Below are 20897 nucleotides of genomic sequence, written 5' to 3' on the forward strand. Positions count from 1 at the left end.
AGTGTGCACTTTTATCAATGAACAGCATGTTATCTTAGGGGGGGGGGGTTCAGCTTGTATTCATTTGGTAATGACATGCAATGACATACTTGACATTTCTGCTGTCACTACAACTCCCCATCCCTATTAAACACTTGGGAGAGTTAGGGAATGGAAGACACTGGACTACTGGAGAGAGCATGGCTGAAGATTCACCTAAGATTTAAATACTGTTGGACCAGTCCTGGATCTCACTATCCCTTTCCTTCAGAGTGGATATTTTAATATTTTTTCTTCCTTCTCTCTTTCTGCTCACATCTCCTGCTTCTCTCTTGGGTTTTTTTTTTCTTCTCCTCTTCTTTACTTGTACAATTTTTCATTTTTCTGCCCACTCTCCCTATTCATTGTTTTTTTTTTTCTTCTTCTTCTTTCTGCTATGGTGTCACCTCCATGACTAATCCTTTACCTCCTACATTATCTTCCTGAATCTCACCCTCCCTGCATCTTTCACCATTCTCTCTCCAGTCATCTCTCCTCCCCCCCCCCCCCACCTCCAACTAATAACCAATTCTCTTTCCCTTTCTTTCCATCCTTGATTCAGTCCTCTCTTTTTTCTTTTTAAACAGTTTATTCAAGAAAATAAAGCATAGCAAACAGATACAACATTTTCCAAATAAGCAAAGTATAACAAAACCTAACAGATACTACAAAGTAGTGCTGCCCGATTCAGGAAAAAAATTTTGATTCGATTTGGCCTATTGAATCGATTTTTCGATAATTCGATTTTTCTGCCCAATTGAGTGGCTTGTTGTTTTTGTTTTTTTCCCAAACATCTTGATGGGTTTATTTTATAGCCTTTTCATCCCTTTTATAGCCTCTTTATCCCCTTTGCCCTCTCTTACCCACACTGGTGGTGTAACAAAATAAGCAAACAAAATAGACTTTTCCTCTCTTAGGTCCTAGTTCACGCTTGTTGTCTAACACCAGCTCTGGCAGGATACACATTTCAAATCTGACATATTGTAGTCACAAAACAGAAAATAAAATTATTTTTTCTACCTTTTGTTATCTGGTCATTATTGAAATCATGTTGGTCCCAGGCTCTGGTTGTTTTCTGATAACTTGCTTGCCAGGGTCTCCTGCCCATTTGTTGTTTCCTCCTTTCTCTGTGCTAACCATCCATCTTCCATCTCTGTCCTCCCCTTCCATTTCCCTTCCCTCCCCAGGAGGTCTGGCATCTTTCCTTTTTTCACCTCCATCCCCACAGCTGCAGCGATAGACCCCACCATCCCTAGATCCACCATCTCTCCTTTTCTCAACCACTATTTCATTCAGCATCTCTCCCTCCTTCCCCACCAGGGTCCACCAGGTCTCCCTTTAGTTGTATCCAAATTCTCTCCCTTTCTGTTCCATCCCTCCCTAAATCTCATTGTCCACCATCTCTCGCCCTCTCCTCTGTTTTTAGACCCCCTTTCTCTTGTTAACATTTCCCAACCAAACTCCAGCAGTTTCTCTGACTACTTCCCCACAGGTCAATCTCTCTCCCTCCAGCCTGTCCCACTCATCTGGGCCTGCTCACATGTCCAGAACTCTATTCTCCCATGCCATCTCTGCATGCTGGTGCTGCTAATGAAAGGGAAACAGAAAAGGGCACAACATGAAAATACCATGAAATAAATATCAGCAAGGAACTATCTAAAATCCCCAGAGTAAACGAGTCAAAAATATAAAAACTAAAAATACACTACCCGATGGGAGAGAACCAGTCAGACTACAAATTAAATAATAAGAGAATATTACAAAATTTAACATGCTACTCGATTGGAGAGAATCTGATATAAACCCCCAGAGAGAAGATGAAGCAAAAAAGCCCATAAGAAAGTGAAACTCACTATCTGATTGGAGAGAAACTATCAGGGGACTACAAACTAAAAAACTAAAAAAAAAATATAAATATAAAAGATACATAATGTAATTTGCTACCCGATGGGAGGGAAGCTGTCCACCGGCCCTGCATAAGCAAAATGATAGGGGAGACAGAGCGGAAAGAAAACTAAAAGCATCTTGTGGCAAGCTAACGTGTGATGAACTTTAGAAATACTACTAGCCTCCAAAAAAGAACATAAAATAAGCATAAGCCCTACTAATGAGCACAGCCTTAATGAAGAAAATGAAAGCGCTTACCTATAACACAGGCGAAGAGCAGAGGAAAATCTTTCAGGGCTCACGAAGGCAGAGTGTTTCTAACACTGCCCACGGCCCTGACAGTGAACACGTGCAGTGTGTTTGGGAACTAGCAGGGTAAGTAAGTACCGGATCCTGCAGGGGGGTGGAATAGAGCTCAGGACAGGTGCGCGGGTCTTGCATTGAAGACGACTGACCATTTCTCCATTGCCCCCTAAAGTAGGAGCGGCAGCGGCAGTGGACGGCCAGCAAGAGGCAGCGCTGCCGCTCCTGCTTTAGGAAACCTGAAGACATGGGGAGGAGGGTTGGGCCCCAAATCGTCTAGGCCAATTTATTACAAAAACGAATTGATTCGAATCGATTCACCTGAAATGAATTGGTGAATCGATTTGAATTGCGAATCGGGCAGCACTACTACAAAGGTTCAACAGAGTCCAGGTTTGGGTTCTTATAACCCAGACTCAGCCAAATAAACTATCCCATTGTATAATCCCTCCCCCCCCACACACACACACTCCCCCCTTCCCCCCCCCTCATCAAGCCTCAAGTAACAGGCATTAAGGCCACCGCTGGCTTCCGCAGTCTATTTACAATTTGACTCCTGATAGTAGGGGATAGAGTAACTAAATAAGAAGACCAAACAGACAAAAAGATCTTACTCCGGTGTCTGGAGAACCAGGCCAACATAGATTCCCAGATCATTAAAAGATGAAATCTATTGCGCTAATACCAGAGTCTGGGTGGGGAGTCTGCAACTAGAGATTCAGAATACACTGCTTCCCCACAATGTAACCTTTGCTAAGGAGCAAATTGTCTCCGGCAGAGTGACCCCCCAAAATAACTTTTAGCCAGAAAAATAATCCCCTCAATTTGACCTGGCAGGGTATAGCCTACCAGTGATTGGAGGTACATATGGACATCTAGCCAAAAGGCATTAATCTTTGCACAAGACCACAAGCCATGCGCCAAAGAGTTATCAACCCGGTGACATTTAAGGTATTTGGGCATGGTAGAACACCCAGCATGGAAGGCCTGTTTCTGGGAAACATATCCCCTATATAGAACTCTAAATTGGCATTCCTGGAGCTCTGCACTTTGCACTACCCAGGTAATCAGCCGCACCAGAGGAGACAGAGACGCCAAATGAGGGCAACCACCCAGGTCTTGAGTCCATAAGGACAGCAACTGCTGATAATCTCTCCATGGTTGCAAAGCCACTAGTCGGCGATGATACTGAGACACTGAAAGCCAATCCCAGTTAGCATCAATAAAGAAATCCTGCAGAGTAGCGAGAAAAGTCATGTTAAGGGCAAGGAAGCTATATAGTGAGAGAGTTGCCAGTAAGCGAAATGATCAGTAGCACTCAAGGACCAGGACAACTGGAGAGCCGGAAAGGGAGAATGCTTACCTTCAGCCATAAGAAATTGTCCCAAGTTGCAAAGCCCAACATTTAAACACTACATTGTCCTGACCAGCACTAAAGTCCACGTTACTGACGAGGAGTAAGAGAACCGTACTGGAATGAGCCTGCCCCCAGAGGGAGGAGAGACACCTCCAAGCGCGTCAGAGATGCCAAACCAAATAACTACACAGCCTGGAACCCAATACTCCAGTTCCACTTTCATGCAGAAGATAGATCAGATTCCAGGGAAAAAATAATTCTGTTCTAAAGCTACATCGGTGAACTGAGAACTATCAAAAAACCAGTCCCGCAAATGATGGAGCAAACAGGCCATATTATAAAGGTGTACATGAAGGAGACCCAGTGGACCAAGAACCCTGTAAAAATGCCCTGTTCATCTTACCTCTCTTCCTCCCTCCCCCCCAACAAAAGGAAACAACTAGTCTACAGAGACATGCGATATCCTTCTTCAGGAGAAATAACGGTAATGTCTGCAAAAGGTATAGCCACTTGGGGAAGATTTGGTCCTCTTTTTGCTTTCCATCTCAGTCTCTGCCCTCTTGATCATTTTGTATGCTTCTTTCTCTCTCAATCTGTGTCCTCTTATTTCGTCCTTTCTACTTGAGCCCCCTAATCTCTATAGCCTCCATCTTGCCTCCCCCTCCCCCCGTACCAAGCTTGTTTTCTTTCTGTCAGGATCCTCTCTCCCTTCTCTGTCCTGTCTCAAATCTGGGATGTGAAGCAGAGAAGGAAAGCGAGAGAAAAAGATGTTTTCCTCTTTTTCAACCCTAAAAAGGTCTTTCCACAGCCTCCTATTTTTGCAAAACTCTCACCATACCTGCCCTCACTTCATTATTCCTGGAAAGATCTCTCCCATCATTAAATCTGTGGAATATTTGTTCTTGCCTTGAAGTCTACTCTGCCTCACTTTCTCCTCCATTCCCCTTCCTACCCCAATCTTCAATTCAGCTTGGTTTTATCGTCTTGACTGTCCCCACCTGACAGAAGAAGCTGCACGTATGGTAGTCAGTTTCATGTGCCAGGCAAGGCCAGACTTGTGAGATAGAAATATAGAAACATGATGGCAGATAAAGGCCAAATGGCTCATCCAGTCTGCCCATCTGCAGTAACCATTATCTCTTCCTCTAACAGATCCCATGTGCCTATTCCACACTTTCTTGAATTCAGATACAATCTCTGTCTCCATACCATGAGTCTAGCCTCATGTGGCACAAAAAGCTAGTACTGAGATAAAAACCAGGCTGCACCCCAAGCATACCTAGGGTATGTGACACCCAGGGCCCATCATTTTTTTGACCCCCCCCCCGGCCCATCATTGTTTTGACACCCCCCACCCCCCTTGGTACGCCACTGCTACGTTTCGAAAAAGGCTAAGAAGCTGGCGGGAGTAGCGAAAGCGTCCTTTAAGGAACACCCTCCCAATCCAGCTCTATCCCACCACCTTCGTGACGCCACTGATCAATGGCTGAGAACGCTATCCGGTGGCATCACGAAGGGGGTGAGATAGAACCAGATCGGGAGGGTGTTCCTTAAAAGATGCTTTTGCCACTCCTGCCGGCTTCATAGCCTTTTTCTTGGCTGCAGGGGTGGACCGGCAGCCGGCGCTGAAGTGCTGGAGGTTCCTGACCCGGCCAACTGTGCACAAAGGGCGGTCGCACCCCCGCCTTGATACGCCACTGACCCCAAGACCTCTGCAACTGAATCCTAGAGTGGCTCAGCTTAGTCAGCTACGAATTGCTGTCTGCCCTATGTAAATACACAGTTTGCACCATAGTTCGGTTGCACCAGCTCTGAGCAGGATAATGAGCATAGCAGCCCTGGTCTGAGAAAGTGAGTTTGATTCACAGTGAAGCTTTTATACAATTGCTCCACCTCCAACAGCCAAAGCTGAAGTCACAGTGTCAGAAAAAGCTTATATATAGGAGGTGAATCTGCTTCTTGGGTTACAGATGGACCAAGATTCTAACCTCGTAACAGGCATTGTCTTTGGTATTTTACAAGGGTGAAATTAGAGCAACGTTTTCCAGATTATGCAACTACCACATCTACTGCCCTGCTTTTGTCCCCAGCACTTAAATGTCTGAATGCCAGCCTTGGGAAAAAGTCTAACCTCTATCCCTTTTCTGTCCTATCTCCATTTTTTCCTTTTCTCTCTGTTTCACAGAGCCAAGTTTAGTCTCCCTCACCCAATAATCAGTCTTCCTGCCCTTTCCATCCTTAGTCCAGTCCTTCCTGTCTTCTCTTTATCTCAGTACCTGTTCTCTTCATCGCCATGTGTGTGTGAATGTCTCTATATCTTTGTTTAGTCCTCTCTACCTGAGCCCCCTGATCTTCTCTGTCTCCTCCATCCTGCCTCATCCTCATTACTATTCCCCCATCCCAGCCTTGTTCTCTTTCTTCTGCCTCTATCCAGAATCCTCTCTTCCTTCTCTGTCCTGTCTCCTTCTCTCTCTTTCACTGCTTCACAAAGCTAGGTTTAGTCTTCCACTTTTTCAGTGGAACAGAACCCACTCCCAATCATCTGCTACCACCACACACAGCCTCCCCTCTACCTTCTTGGACCCACCCATCTATCTCCCTCCCTTGGGTCTACCTTAAACTCTGGAGGTCTAGTGGCCTAACCAGGGCAGGAGTGATTCACAGCCAAGATTGTAAGTAAGACTGTTGCTGAAGGTTGCTGCAGCCATTTTGAGATTGGAGCTGGCATAGGCAGGAGCAACTGTGAATCTCTCCTGCCCCAGTTAGGCCACTAGACCATTAGGTTACCTGAGGTTGGCCTGGAGAGGGCCTTGGGGTGGTTGGAAGGCATCAGTGTGGGAGAAGAATAGGCAGTGATTTTGATCAGAGGGGAGTTTCAGTGTCAGCCAAAAATGCATTCATATTTTTTAGCCAAAACTAAAATATGGCCGAATTAGAATTTCAGGCTGGTTTTGACCAGCCTTTAATTAGGAATTGAGTCAGTACTAGCTCAGTGGAAAACTGTTCCTTACTGCTGCTATATGCCTCAAATCACCCCCTGGTCGTGCCCTTCAATTGCAAACCGCCAAACAACATTCAAGTTTCAAGTTTATTAAAAAAATTTGTTATACCGCCTAATCAGACTTCTATGCGGTGTACATTAGTCAATAAAAACATTCAAGTTAACAAACATATTTGGGAGTACAGTTAACTAAACAGAATCAACTGCCCCCCCCCCTCCTCCCCAGATCAGATCTTTTGAAGGACTCCTCAACTTTAGGAAAGCAATAAAAACATAACTCTTCACTTAACTCCCCTACCTACGACCAATGGATTCCAAAATAATGTACAGTCAAACCTCGGTTTGCGAGTAACCCAGTTTGCGAGTGTTTTGCAAGACGAACAAAACATTCTCGCAAAACGTGTCTCGCAAACCGAGTGTTGACTCGATTTGCGAGCACCCCCGATAACCGGCATCGCTCCCCCCCCGCTCGAATTGGCACCCCCCCCCCCCGTGAGAACAGGAACCCCCCGCCCGTCCAACTTTACCTCAACCCCCCTTTGGCACTCGGCGAGAGGGAGAATTAGAAGGGCTTGAGCATGTGCAGATGCATGCTCAAAGCCGGCAGAGACTGGGAAGAAGAAGATCTTCAAGCGGCACCGGCACTTGTGGGCTGCGTGCCGGTGCCAAAAGGGGGGGGGGTGAGTTAAAGTTGGTCGGGCGGGGGGTGCCAATTCGAGCGGGGGGGGGGGGCCTTTGCGAGTGGGGGGGAGTGGTTCTCGTGCCGGTGCCAGACGGGGGGGTGAGTTAAAGTTGGTCGGGCGGGGGGGTAGCCTGTTCTCACGGGGGGTGCCGGATCACACGGGGGGGGGGGACTTTGTGAATCGGGGGGGAGCAGCGCCCTGGCCTCAGGGGGGGGGGGAACGTATCAAAGCGAGTTTCCATTATTTCCTATGGGGAAACTCGCTTTGATAAATGAGCATTTTGGATTACGAGCATGCTCCTGGAACGGATTATGCTCGTAATCCAAGGTACCACTAGTATATTGGTACTGGATCCTTCGGTATGTGTCGAGTTAGGATAAAAGCTTTTATTGAAAAACCTTGTACTGTAACGATGGCAAATTGAAGTGTATACGGTGTTCCCCCGGTCGTTTGCGGTCGGCGGTTCACGGTCCCGGTCATTCACGGTATTTTCGGACCACAAACCGCCAACAAGGATGAGGGCAGCGGGAGAGGCAGGAGAGAGCAGCTGGAGCGCCGTGAGTGCAGGAAATCACTTGCAGTACGCTCCAACCGCCTCTTCCTGCACTAAGTCGGGCCTTATCCAATCAGGAGCTGCTTTGACACACAGCTCCTGATTGGATAAGGTCCGACTTAGTGCAGGAAGAGGCGGTCCAGAGCATACTGCGAGTGATTTCCTGCACTCGCGGCGCTCCGGCTTCTCTCATGCTTGCTCTCTCCCGCTGCTCTCTTCAGGCTCCCCCAATGAAAAACCGTATTCACGGTTTTTCGAGATTTGCAAGGAGTTCCTGGAACGGAACCCCCGCGAATAATCAGGGGAGTACTGTATTATGTATTGGTATTAGATCCCTCCCTTTTCTAGATTACCTGGGATGTGTCGACTTAGGATAAAAACGTGTATCAAAATACTTGTACTGTAACTATTGCAATTGTAACCTGTTAACTGTATATTATGTATGTTAACCTGTGACCTGCTGTGAGCTGATCAGCTGAGGGATGAAGCTTCTCTATGCTGGAGTCACTATCTTGCAGTCTTCTTAACGTCATGTACGTGCTTTGACTCTGACCTCATAAGAAGCTGAAAGCAATGGATTTAACCTGTAGGCCAGTGGTTTTCAACCCTGTCTGGAGGACCACCAGGCCAATCGGGTTTTTCAGGCTAGCACTAATGAATATGCATGGAGCAGATTTGCATGCCTCTCACTTCCATTATATGCAAATCTCTCTCATGGGAACCACTGCTGTAGGCCATGTCTCTGAGCATCTCCTAGAGTCAACAGCCAGGAAACATGGCACATCTGAAACACTGTCCTTCCGACCAGATTCCAAAGTCCTCCTCTAGGTTCATTTCTACTTTGTGACCTCTGGAATTTCAGTATCTGCCCAGTACCGCTCCTTGAATCCCAGGGAATCTAGAAAGGGGATGGAAAGGGGGGGAGTCCTTGACTTCTCTTCTGAGGAAGGCGGAGTTGAGAATGAACAGTTTTGCCAGATTTAAACTGCAGAGTGCTGTGATCCATGTTTCACAATCCTGAATGAAACATTCCTTTTTTCATCATGTAAGCAAAACAATATGACAAAAAGGCATGGCACAGAATCCCTGCTGCTGGCCGACAGCACAAACCCACAGAAAACAGGTACAAGCAGCCTTCCTGGCCCATATCGAAGCCTAGTAGCCCTGAAAGCTGCATCCTCAGAATACCTTAACCCTGTAAAAGTATTATTTCAGTCTCTATTCAGTGAGTCTGCTGGGGTTTGTATATCTTTTAAATCTAACCTAGGGAACCTGGAATTTATGAAACCTAATATCCTGTCCTGGGAAAGGATGCTGGGTTGGAAAGACCTTTGACCAATGGCCAGACCAGTTCAGAAAATCATATTACCTCTCTGTAAAGTGAGCTAAAAAGAAAAAAAAAAAAACAAAAAACAACAAACCCTTCAGTTAGCCAATCAGTGCAAAGGCCCTTCATTCTGGAGACATCAAGAGATCTTCCAGGGCACTGATTGAAAGAAGGAGACAGAGAAAGAAAATAACAACTTGGATGAACTTAAAATACAGCTGCAGTGCTTGCTGCTACAGCTGCTGGCTTCCCTTCCCATGGGGAAGAGGATCGAGGTGCTAGAGCCTCCAGTAGTTAACCCAGCCCCTTTCCTTGAAGTGAAAACCTTTTGGCTGAAGAATGCAGGAGGCCTGCCCCTGCTCCTCTCCCTCCTTCTGCACCCCGGCTGCAAAGCCCTCCCCTCAGCCCAAGCTAGAACAGCCTCTCTACCTATTCCCTTTCCTCCTAGAGTAAGGGGCATTTCACTCTCTCGCTTCTCTGCCCTCATCTCCACCAAACAAAGGATCTTGGGGTACCCCACCAATTCCAGCACCGAAGAAGGTATTTTCATCTTTTTTTCCCCCCCCACCTTCTCTTCCACAAAATTCAGTCTCATGCCTTCTTTGCAAGCTAAGATCTGATCTATTTCTGTTCAGTTGGAATTGACTTTTTACCTTTAATGTTCACTAATCGTTTTTCCCCCTTTCCTTTCCAGCCCTGTGGTTTGACATTTATCACTTTTTTTTCCCTGCTCACATCAAAATCCACCCTCCGGCTTTAGACCTTAGCTGTGGGCACATCCCTTGCACAAAAGGACCACTTTGAAATATCTTTTCTCCTGGTTAATGAATATTTTGTTAACAAGATTCCACCAGGGCTAGTTTTTAACAGCAGGAAACCATTTGTCTGCCCCCCCCCCCCCCCCCCCCAGGAAAGGAATTTTCTTTCATTGAGCTTATAACCTTAAAGTTCTGCTTTAGACTTTAATGTTTCCTGAGTAGCATGCCTCAGAGAGAGAAATATATATTTTTGCTGTGATTGCTCACAAAGAAGAGAGATTTGGAAACTTTGTGGTTAATTTCTCTGACATTTAAACAGGAAAAAAAAAAAGTTTTCTAAAAAAATAAAAAAAAAAAATTAAAAATAAAGCTTTATTCTTTGTAAGCCATAGCTCAGTTCCAGATAAAAAGGATTTTTTTTTTCCTGGCTAGTGTACTGAGTGGGAGGGCGTTTCTTTGTTGTAGTGAGTTATCTGGAGCCAAAACTTTCTCTGCTTCTTTCCCTCTCCTCGCCACTTTAGCCCTGTCCTGTCTTCCTTGCCTCTGAAAGGCCTGATGAGGCACAAGCCTTCCTCGGTTTTTATTTTTCCACGTTTATTTTTCAAAGAGATGTTGCCGTATGATGCTTTAAGGGTTATATTTTTGTGTGAGCGCTTTGGAGTGATGCATTTTAGAACTGTTCAAATGTGGCATTCTGGCTTAGATGGTTTATTTGGGGGTGCCGGGAAATTTGAGACCACTTAAAATCATCCCTTTTGTTTCCAAGCCTTTTATAGACCCCTCTCCTCAGTCATCACTGCAGTCCCCAGAAACACTTTGGGGCTGCTGCCGAGAACAGAAAATAATTTTGGCTTGTACAGAATCTCTCCAGCCTGCTGCTAAAGGGGATTCGAGCACAAGGCTCTGTCGAGTTACAACAAAAGATCCGATAGTGTTTTCTTTTGGATCAATTAACATAAAACAACTTCAGATGATTTGGGACTTCAGAAAGCTGCAGTGGGGCAGTGAGTCTCTACCCAGCTCCCCACTGAGATGTTAGGTCAAAGATGCCTTTTTATTTTTTATTGGCTGGAGGGGAGGCAGGAGACTATTTTTTTTTTAATGTAAGAGAACTGAAAGCTTGGGAATTTTTTTTTTGTCATCTCTGCAAATCCCGCTCACCACAATGCCGGGCAGTAGAAATGTGTTTGCACTTAGTATAAACTTCCTCTGGAGTTTGAATGAAATAATTCTGCCTGAGTGACTTATGGGAAAGACCAAATTATCTCGCTTGCTGCTAAAATTCTCTGCTCAAGACCAGCTTTGGAGTAGGGGGTTTGCTTTCCATCCTTATTGAGGGGTGGGATTTTCACCTCCATTAATTATGTTATTCTGAATGTGTTTTTGAACTGAGGTTTGTTCCCTGGGCACACATATGCGATACTATTCAGATCCAGAGTAAAAGCTCTCCTCTTCAAGAATGCATTTAACTCATAACTCCCTCACCCTGAGAAAACTCCTAAGGCCCTACTTGACCTGTTATCTGTAATTTAAATTTTAAAGCTCTACTGAGAGCGGACCCGTCTCTTAAATATGTTGTTGTACAGTGCTATGTATGCCTATCGGCGCTATAGAAATGTTAAATAGTAGTAGTAGATACATAGGGACATCATATGGCCCCTAATATACATGGAATTGCACATAAACACGGAGACACACACACACACACATACATATACATACTGTACAGTATATGACACCCTCAAAAACGTTCCATAATAATGCTGTTTCTATTCATTCAGTTTTAAATAATGCAGGGTCTTTGATCAGGGTGATATACGAGAATACTTGTAATAAATTTAGGGTCCTTTTACTAAACTGTTCTAAGAAATGAGCTTAGCATGCCTTTACATAGTAAATGACGGCAGATAAAGACCTGAACGGTCCATCCAGTCTGTCCATAAACATCATACTTTTCCTGTGCAAACAGCATATGATTCCTTACGAATGAGTTTTACGCAGACTTTTCATACATGTTAAGCCCATTTCCAGCATAGCAATCAACAAGGGCTTTTTTTCAATTTTAATAGCCATGTGCTAATGTTAGCATTATCCCACAGCTATTTTAAAAAATAAAATTATGACTGAAGCATTTAGGTGGTAGTATGAGCTTCTGTATTATGGATGCACTGACCAGTTAGTGCAATGGTAATGTGTTCATGCTAGCTGATTAGCATATCCATGCCTATTCTCCGCCCTGACATGCCCTCACCCAAAAATATTTAAAAATAATTACCATACAGTTGTTAGCTCATACAGATGACAAAACCAATATGGAATGCTTTAGAGCAGTGGTTCCCAACCCTGTCCTGGGGGACCACCAGCCAGTCAGGTTTTCAAGATATCCCTAATGAATATGCATGAGAGAGATTTGCATATAATGGGAAGTGACAGGTATGCAAATCTCTCTCATGCAAATTCATTAGGGATATCTTGAAAACCCGACTGGCTGGTGGTCCCCCAGGACAGGGTTGGGAACTACTGCTTTAGAGCAATGAAGATCCAAATTGTGACCCTGCCCCCCCTCCCGCAGTAAATGGGCCCCTTTATTATTATTTATTTATTATTTATATATTTATTTTCTTTTAATGTGGCTCATCTTTCCTCAGCATCATTTTTAGGAATCAAATGTTAATCTAATTATTTTCATTAGGTCAGAGCTTTAATCTAGTTTACACTATAGAGGGGAATTTTATAATAGGGCCACCTAAAATAAATTTGGAAAATGCATCTATTTTTTACTGATTTGATAAAGGCCAATAGTATCCCAAAATGCATCAGGTACAGCAAGAAACAAACAATTTATGTAGACCATCATACTCAAATTGTATATCAAAAAGACTGACTTCAATGAAAAACCTATCTACAGAGAGTGATCAGTACATATATAGTACGCTCAGAGATATGAAACTCCAAAAAGGAAGGCTGAAAAGCCACCTTTTCAAAAAGAGTTCACCTTCCAGTCATTGCGACCTCATATATATCTGATCATTCTCTGAGACTTGATGGAAAAATATATCTACAATTCCCCCTCCCCATTCGCGGTTTCGGCAATCGTGATTTAACATATTCGTAATTTTTTGGGGAGGGGAAAAAAAGAAAAAAAAACCCCATCGTTAAGTCTTCCCCCCGGCATCCCGGCCTTACCTGGTGGTCTAGCGGGCTTTTGGGGCAGGAGCGATCTTCCTACGCTCCTGCCCCATGCAGATCGCCATTAGAAAATAGCTGTAGGGAGTTCCCATCGTAGTCTCGAGAGGTATCCATGCTCAGAACTCACAGCAGCCATTTCCTAATGGCGATCTGCACGGGGCAGGAGCGTAGGAAGATAGCTCCTGCCCCGAAAGCCCGCTAGACCACCAGGTAAGGCCGGGAAGGCGGGAGGGAGGCGGGGGTGGGTCAGAGCTGGATATTCACGGTTTTTTGCCATTCGCGGTCCAGTTCTGCCCCTATCCCCTGCGAATCCGGAGGGAGAAGTGTAATACGACTTCAAATTGTTCAAAAATATTTTCTTCTCCATATATTTGAATTCATTACAGTTCATAGTACTGTATACAGATAAACAAAAGCATCTCTAAATTAATTGGATATGATAAACAGTTCACTTAGCTTATAACTGCAATTTGGGGGGTCTCAACACGGCCCCGTTTTGAAATCTGCTTCAGGATACCCAATGTGGACTATCAAAGGTTCTTGGTACAAAAAGAATTAATGAGTTGATAAATCCCCATTTGCGATCGTGTCACTGCTAAGTATCCATGCTTACTATGATTTCTGTATCTAGAATACAAAAAGTTCTTTAAGCATATATTGTGTGAATAAAAAACTCCATACCCACACACTCTAATGCAATGCTACAGTTCTTACACGGCAAACCATGTGGAAAAAAACGCATAATATAGTATAACACATTTTTTTAAAAGGTATATTACTAACCAACTATTTTAAAAAAAAAAAAAAAAGGCAGAAAAGGTCTACTTAGCTTTTATTCCAATCAGTCCCCAGAATTATGAATCACCAACACAACCATGTTTCAATCAGTGCCCTGCATCAGGTTACACTGAATCTAAAAACAAAGTTGTTATGTTAGTGTTTCATCCAATAACTGTAATTCACAACAGTACTTTACTACAAAATCAAGAACAATTTCTGTGCCATTATCTAAAATTCTACCCAGATCTCTACTTGATTCTGTGCATGATTGCTTGACGGAAGGAAAGAAGCAGAGAGTGCCCTATTTTACATACAAACTTTCAAAATTAGGCCTCCAATCAGAGAGCTGGAAAAAGTTCAAAACATCCAATTACCGGTACAAGAGGGACGGCCATTCTATTCCTTCGTTCAAGCCCTCTGGTTGGATGGTCTTCAATTGTTACTCTTGATGATTTATGAGGGTCATACTGAAATTAATGTGCAACAATTTTCTAAAACATCAGAATTTATTAATGTAGGAAAAAGAAATGCATCATCATAAATGTACAGACTTTTATTCACTTTTCAACATAGTCACCATTTCTCTGCAAACATTTTTCCCATATTTCTGCAAACTCGAAAATTCCCTTGTGGTAGAACTCCATTGCAGCTGCCTGAAAACACAGACACACTGCTTTCTGGACGTCCTCCACCGTCTTGTAGTGTTGGCTTCACAAAACCGAAAAGATGGTAGTCAGAGAGTGCCAGGTCTAGACTGTAGGCAGGGTACAGAAAATCAACTCCATTTCAATATCTCTGAAGAAGGTCTTGAGTGATATTTTTTCTCTGAATTTTGTGGTTTTCGGTCAACAAATGTGGGACCCAGTGGGCACAAACTTTTCGATAGCCTAAGCTTTCAATTATTTCTTTCACTGAACTGTGTCCTATTTCAAGTTTTGCTGCAATTTCATTCACAGTGACACGTCTATCTTTAATGATGTTATCAACCCTTTCCTTGTTGCGTTCAGTGCAGGCAGTACGAGGGCAACTGCTACAAGGTTGATCTTGGATGCTCATGTTTCCATTTTTGAAATGTTTCACCCATCTCCTAACACTGTTAATGCCCATGCACCCATCTCCATATGCATACTGAAGTCTTTGGAGAATTTCTTCAGCATGGATTTCCTCTTTAATAAGGAATTCAATGACAGTACGTTGATGAAATGTTGGACATCAGTGTTGGCCATTTTGTATCTACTGCCTGTGGTCACATGATAGAAGCTAATGATGTCACAATGTCATCGCTTAGTGTAAAGTCTGTACATTAAGATGATGCACTGTTTTTTCCTACATTAATAAATTCTGATTTTTAAAAAAATTGTTGTTCATTAATTTCAGTATGTCCCTCGTAAATATCTAATCAAATGTCCTCCTAGAGGACATTAAATAAAAGCAACTCCACAGGAATGCCTATACACAGCACGTGTAGAAGCACATGGCGTTATTGTTGGCAACTAGCCGCCTCATCTTAGAAAAGCCTTTTTTCCACATGTGAAAGAAGCATTACATATGAAAAATCCTTTCTAAAATGACCTTCATAATCATTGGGTCAAGTGAAAAAGAATTCAACAAGTCTGCAGTGAATGTTGAGACAGCAAAAAACAAAAAGGAAAACTGCAGAACTGAGGTACTTAATGCAGGACTTTATTCAATCAATAAAATGTGTAGTAGTGATTGACAGTTCTAATCCACATATGCTTTTGATAGTACAAATCTACATTTACTTCAGCGAAAGGGGACCCAACACAGTCCGTGTTTCGATTGAAACATATTCCTCAGGGGTCCCAAAATTTCTATTCATAAAATCTACTGCATACTAATCCTCATTCCCAAAGTTTAAGAAAATAAGAAGAGAAACCCTACTCACAATGGCTGTGGCTCAGAGCAAGTAGGCATGTTTGATGCACAATCTTGACATCATTGTGACATCATCAATATGCACCTACATGGCAGATTGTCACTAAAAGAAATAGGAATATGTGCTGGGGTACCTGACCATACTAGGGATTTGAAACCAAAGTGGATGCACAGAAAGTATGCAGAAGAGTCAGGTGCCTCTGTCAGTGGAAACAAAATTAGGCTACTGCCAAAGTGAGTGCCATCTCATAGCAGAGCTGTAGACACTCACCACAGCAGTAGCCTAATTTTGTTTCCATTAACACAGGCACCTGATTCTTCTGCATACTTTCATCTTGGGACCCCTGAGTTAGATGTTTCAATCGAAACACAGACCATGTTGGGTCCTCTTTCTCTGAAGTAAATGTGGATTTGTAATGTTGAAAGCATATGTGGATTTGAACTGTCAATCGCTACTACACTTCATAATCTTTGGAAAATACTAAGCAAAATGCTTGAGATTTTTACAAAGTGAGTTTATTCTTGCATAAAGAACAAGATGCAGCAGGAAGCTGAAAGAGGACTTTATTTTGTATGAGTATATGCTATGGGGCTTTTCAACTTGTTATGACGAGACATAAAGTGAGCAGCATTGCCATCATGAGAACAGGAACTGAAAAGAAAGTAACCAACACATTTTATTTATTAACTTTTCTATTTGGTCTTTTCTGAAAAAAAGTTCTAGACATATTAGAACAATCATGCATTAAAAAAAATTCACACACACATATATATGAAATACATACCAGACAAATAAAGCACAATCAACATAAAAGTACAAAAATAGGCAACTAAAACAGCATAAAACATTTCAAAATACCTGACTAAATAAAAAATGTTTCCAGCCTGAACCTCTAAACACAACAGTGCCACCTGGTAGCCACACAACTGATTTCATCTTCAATATAGTAGGCTTTAAATATGGCTGCTGTAGCGCTCAACAAAGTTTAACTCAGTAGCTGAAATCATAAGTTCTCATAACACCTTTTTAGCATAGTGCTGAAGTTCTTTCAGGCCCAAATCATTCTTAAAAGTAGCTCCTCCTGCCAGGGAAATACCTAGTGCCAGGAAAGAACATTTAGACCTAGTCGGAGCTTAAAAACACAAGAACGGTCCAAAATAGAACTGTGCCCTAAAATGTATGACAGGGCAAAACATATGTTAAAATAAAGGAGGAAGAAGAAGAAAACACATATGCTGAAAATGCTTACTATGACAGAGCTGAATGGGGCTTAGGTCGCTGTTGGACATCACTAGTGCATCCAATTCTGCTGTTCCATGTAGGACATGGGTGACAAAGTCCCTCCTTAAGGGCCGCAATCCAGTTGAGTTTTCAGGATTTCCCCACTGAATATGCATGAGATCTATTTGCATGCACTGCTTTCATTGTATGCTAATAGATCTCATGCATATTCATTGGGGAAATCCTGAAAACCCAACTGGATTGCAGCCCTCGAGGAGGGACTTTGAGGCCCCTGATGTTGGATTACTATATGGCTCCAGAAAAAAGAGGACGGATTGAAATATCCAGATTTTACTTCCATTGAAAGCAATGGAAGTAAAAACTGGATGTCTTGATTTGTCCTGCTTTTTTGGAGTCATATGGTAACCCTAGTTCCATGTACTTGTTTCTCCTTACTCAGGTGCTCAACTTCTTAGTCCTGTAGGAAAATGATGCAATGGGAGTGTTGTCAGCTGACTTCATTTTTTTCTGAACTGATGTCTTCCCATTTCTTTATATTTCCCTACGAAAAGCAGAACTAAGACTCCATGCATGCAACCTGGTAAAAACTTGGAAAATATAGAATTAGCAGGTAATGCATAGCAAAGCATGTAATGAGTTCTTGTTTTGAGCTTTATACAAGGCAATGAAAGAAAAAAAAATATATATATGTATATTTGATATGAAAATAATCTAAGAAACATTTTTAGTTCTGGTCATCCTGAGATTGATGTGTCTCACCTTCAACCAACCCTTTCTCTCTTTTTCCACTCTTCCTATACCTAGCACTTTCCTTCTTCCTCCCAGCTCTGAATCTGATGCACATGACTGAGCTATTTCTTTTGCCATTTAAACTACCACCCCCCCAATGGGCTGATATACTACCACCAGTTTCACCCTTTTGGACCAAATAGGATAAAGGGGATTCTCTTGCATCATTTTCCTCTAGTAGAAGGCAAGTGACCCCTGTTTATATCTGAAATTACAGAACTGATTCTATTACTGAGGAAGAGGTTTAGCTATTCCTGCTTTATTGACATTGTATCCCAATACAGTGTGGTATTTGTACTCCTATTTGCAACTTGCCCTGAAGCGACCAGAATAGATGAGAACAGTGGTGAGAAGAAGCCAGGTCAGAACTGAAGCCTTCTTCCAGAAACTGGGTCATTTTACAGCTCTGGGATTACAGGGTGTACAGTATAGGCCATGTCCTATACACCCTGTTCCCAGCCTAATCCTATTTGGGCTGGGACTTTGAAATCATGGTTTATTTGGAGGACAGCTGTAGATTGCATTCATAATTAGTACTTCAAGATTTAAATGTTAAGTCAATGCAGTGGCCAAAATGAAGCAGCTCACTATCTGACAAATCAGGAAGTATTTTTGGCTTTATACAACTGATCTCCAGGTAGACTCTTATATTGCATGGGAACTGGGTGGATTATATGGGTCTTGTGTTCCTGGTCTACTACCATTTTCTGTTGGATTCTGGAAGTTACATCTCATTACATTGTGGATGTGTTTTAAATCAGTACTGAAGGTTGGAGAGTCCTGCAGGGTCCCCCCCAGAAGCAGAGTCTGGCAATTCTAGATCACTGCAGCCAGTGAACACCAGCAATGGCACTGCTTTTAATCCAGAGATCATCCTATACTGTTCATTGCAATCCATTTACAGCACCTCAGAAGCTCAATATAGAGTTGAATTTCTAAATCAATATTAGTCTCCAGCTGATCCTCTTTCTATGGTGCTTGAATTGTTTTATCTTTGTTTCATTTCTCTGGCTTTCCCATATGAAGCACTTGTGATATCTGTAATTTATTTATTTTTTTTACCTCAGGGCTGTCAGCTGAAAGCTCTGTGAAGGTCAACCAGGAGGATCTAGGCCAAAGGGGATCTGGAGGAGGTGGGAGGAGTGCTCCTTCACTGCCATCATGGTGGTGTCATGGCTGGCTAAGTTTTTGCTGGGATGTACATTGATGTCGCATCTGGAACATGTCCAGGGCCAGCGTGACCAAGGAGACATACCCTTGGACAGATTTGCAGGCTACGAGGACAGACAGCCAATCAACAGAGTGAGGAGGCGAGGACAAGACACCCTGAGAGGGTAAGGCCCAAGTTTATTTTTTATCATCTATTATCCATTTACTGAGAACTTACTAAATCACCTTTAGTGTTTAGACTAAAATCAAAAATCAGAAAGGAACCATCATCAAACAGGATAGAGAAAATAAGTGTAGAAAAGTAGCAATGATAGTATAATACTTTCAGGAGATGAAAGAAACTAGGTAGATGAATCAAGCGGGCAGATATGAACCAATAAAGGTCACCTGCAGCCTACCAATCTGGCGAACAGATGCTGGTAAATAATTGAGCCTTAAATCTTGTATAAGACAGTTCAGCTCATAGTGCAAATGGCTGTGAATTCCATAATGTTGGAGCTAAGAAGAAAAATGTTGACTGAAAACAATGAGTCCAAGCAAGCACATGACAGCGAGAACACCAGAGCAGAGGTAGCAAAAGTTCTGTGAAAGAACAAAGTGGCAAGACGAACAATAAGACATTACTAAAGAGAACTGCACGGAGTGCTTTTTGTGTGAGAGTGAGGATCTTGAACTCAAAATGAACAGAGTCAATGACATTGGTAAAGGAGGGGAATAATTCAGTCAAATTTATGTGCAAGGCAAAGAATCCTGTTGGCTGTATTTAAACACTAGTGCTTTCCGATTCACTTCGATTTATTTCCTGGAAAAATCGGACTCACTGATTCAGTGAGTCCTGACAATACCTCCGAGCCTTCTAAAGCAGCAGCAGCAGCAACAACAACAAAGTCTGGGGGACGAGGCATCACTCTGAACAGGATTCTCCTGGCCTGCCCCGCTGGGGCCTTCCTTCTGCCGCATCACTGATGATGCAGCAGAGGGAAGCCCTAGCAGGCAGGCCACAAGCAGCCTGTTTACCGCTGCTGCTGCTTTAGGAGGCCCGAAAGTTATCTCACGGGTGGGTGGTTATCGATAGGGAAGTGCTGCATAGGGGGCTAGGAGGAAAGGATGAAAAGCTACTGTAGAAAGGAGAAAAACTACTGTAGAAAGGAGAAAAAAAAAAGAATTGCTGGACATGGGTGGAGGAGAAGAAGGGAGAGATGCAACAAAGAGGTAGAAAGGGGTGAGAGTGAGAAATCCTGCATATGGTGGAGGAGAGGGAGAAATGCATGGAGAAGAGGGAGAGAGAAATGTTGGACATAGGGTGGAGGGCAGGGAGAGATGGTGCATGGGGAGAGAGAAAGAAATATTGCACATGATAATGGAAGAAAGGAAGATAGAGATGCTGCATGGAGGAGAATAGAGAGATTTGACCCAGGGCACAAGGCAGGGAGAGAGAGAGATGGTACACAGTGGGAAAGATGTTGGATATGGCAGTGGAAGGGAAGGTACAGAGATGGAAGATGGATGGTGAGCACAGAGAAAGAAGAAAATGTCAAATGGGCAGGAGACCCTAGTGTGCGAAGACAAACAGAAACTAGAGCCTGGGAACAACATGATTTGAATAATAAAATGACCAGACAACAAAAGGCAGAAAAAATAATTTTATTTCATATTTTGTTATTACAATATATCAGATTTGAAATTTATATTCTGCCAGAGCTGGTGAGCATGAGCTAGGACCTAACAGAGAGAGGGAAAGTCTTTTATGTATTGTTTACACTACAGCACCAGCATGGGGTTGGAGAGGGCAAAGTGAAGTTGGGTGGGTGAGATGCTACAAAAATAAACCCACCAGGCCAATTGAAAAAAATGCCCAATTGGGCAGGAAAAGTGAACCGAATCAAAAAATCAATAAGCCAAATCGAATCAATTAATTTTTCCCTGAATTGGGCAGCACTAGT

General features: G+C 43.0%; 1 protein-coding gene across 3 annotated transcripts in view; it reads left to right on the forward strand.

The window, feature by feature from the left end:
• Positions 1–20897, forward strand: part of FBN3 (fibrillin 3) — a 518221-nt gene that overhangs the window by 196085 nt on the left and 301239 nt on the right. For 2 of the 3 annotated variants that reach the window (XM_033955282.1, XM_033955284.1), the window contains exon 3: positions 18852–19118. In XM_033955282.1, the coding sequence (XP_033811173.1) occupies positions 18946–19118 (173 nt within the window). In that variant the 5' untranslated portion in view covers positions 18852–18945. Of the gene's footprint in view, positions 1–9484; positions 9670–18851; positions 19119–20897 lie in introns of those variants that run through there. The other variant, XM_033955283.1, reaches the window with a different exon arrangement.

The sequence above is a fragment of the Geotrypetes seraphini genome, chromosome 8, assembly GCF_902459505.1.
Source record: "Geotrypetes seraphini chromosome 8, aGeoSer1.1, whole genome shotgun sequence".
In the NCBI taxonomy this organism is placed as follows: Eukaryota; Metazoa; Chordata; class Amphibia; order Gymnophiona; family Dermophiidae; genus Geotrypetes; species Geotrypetes seraphini.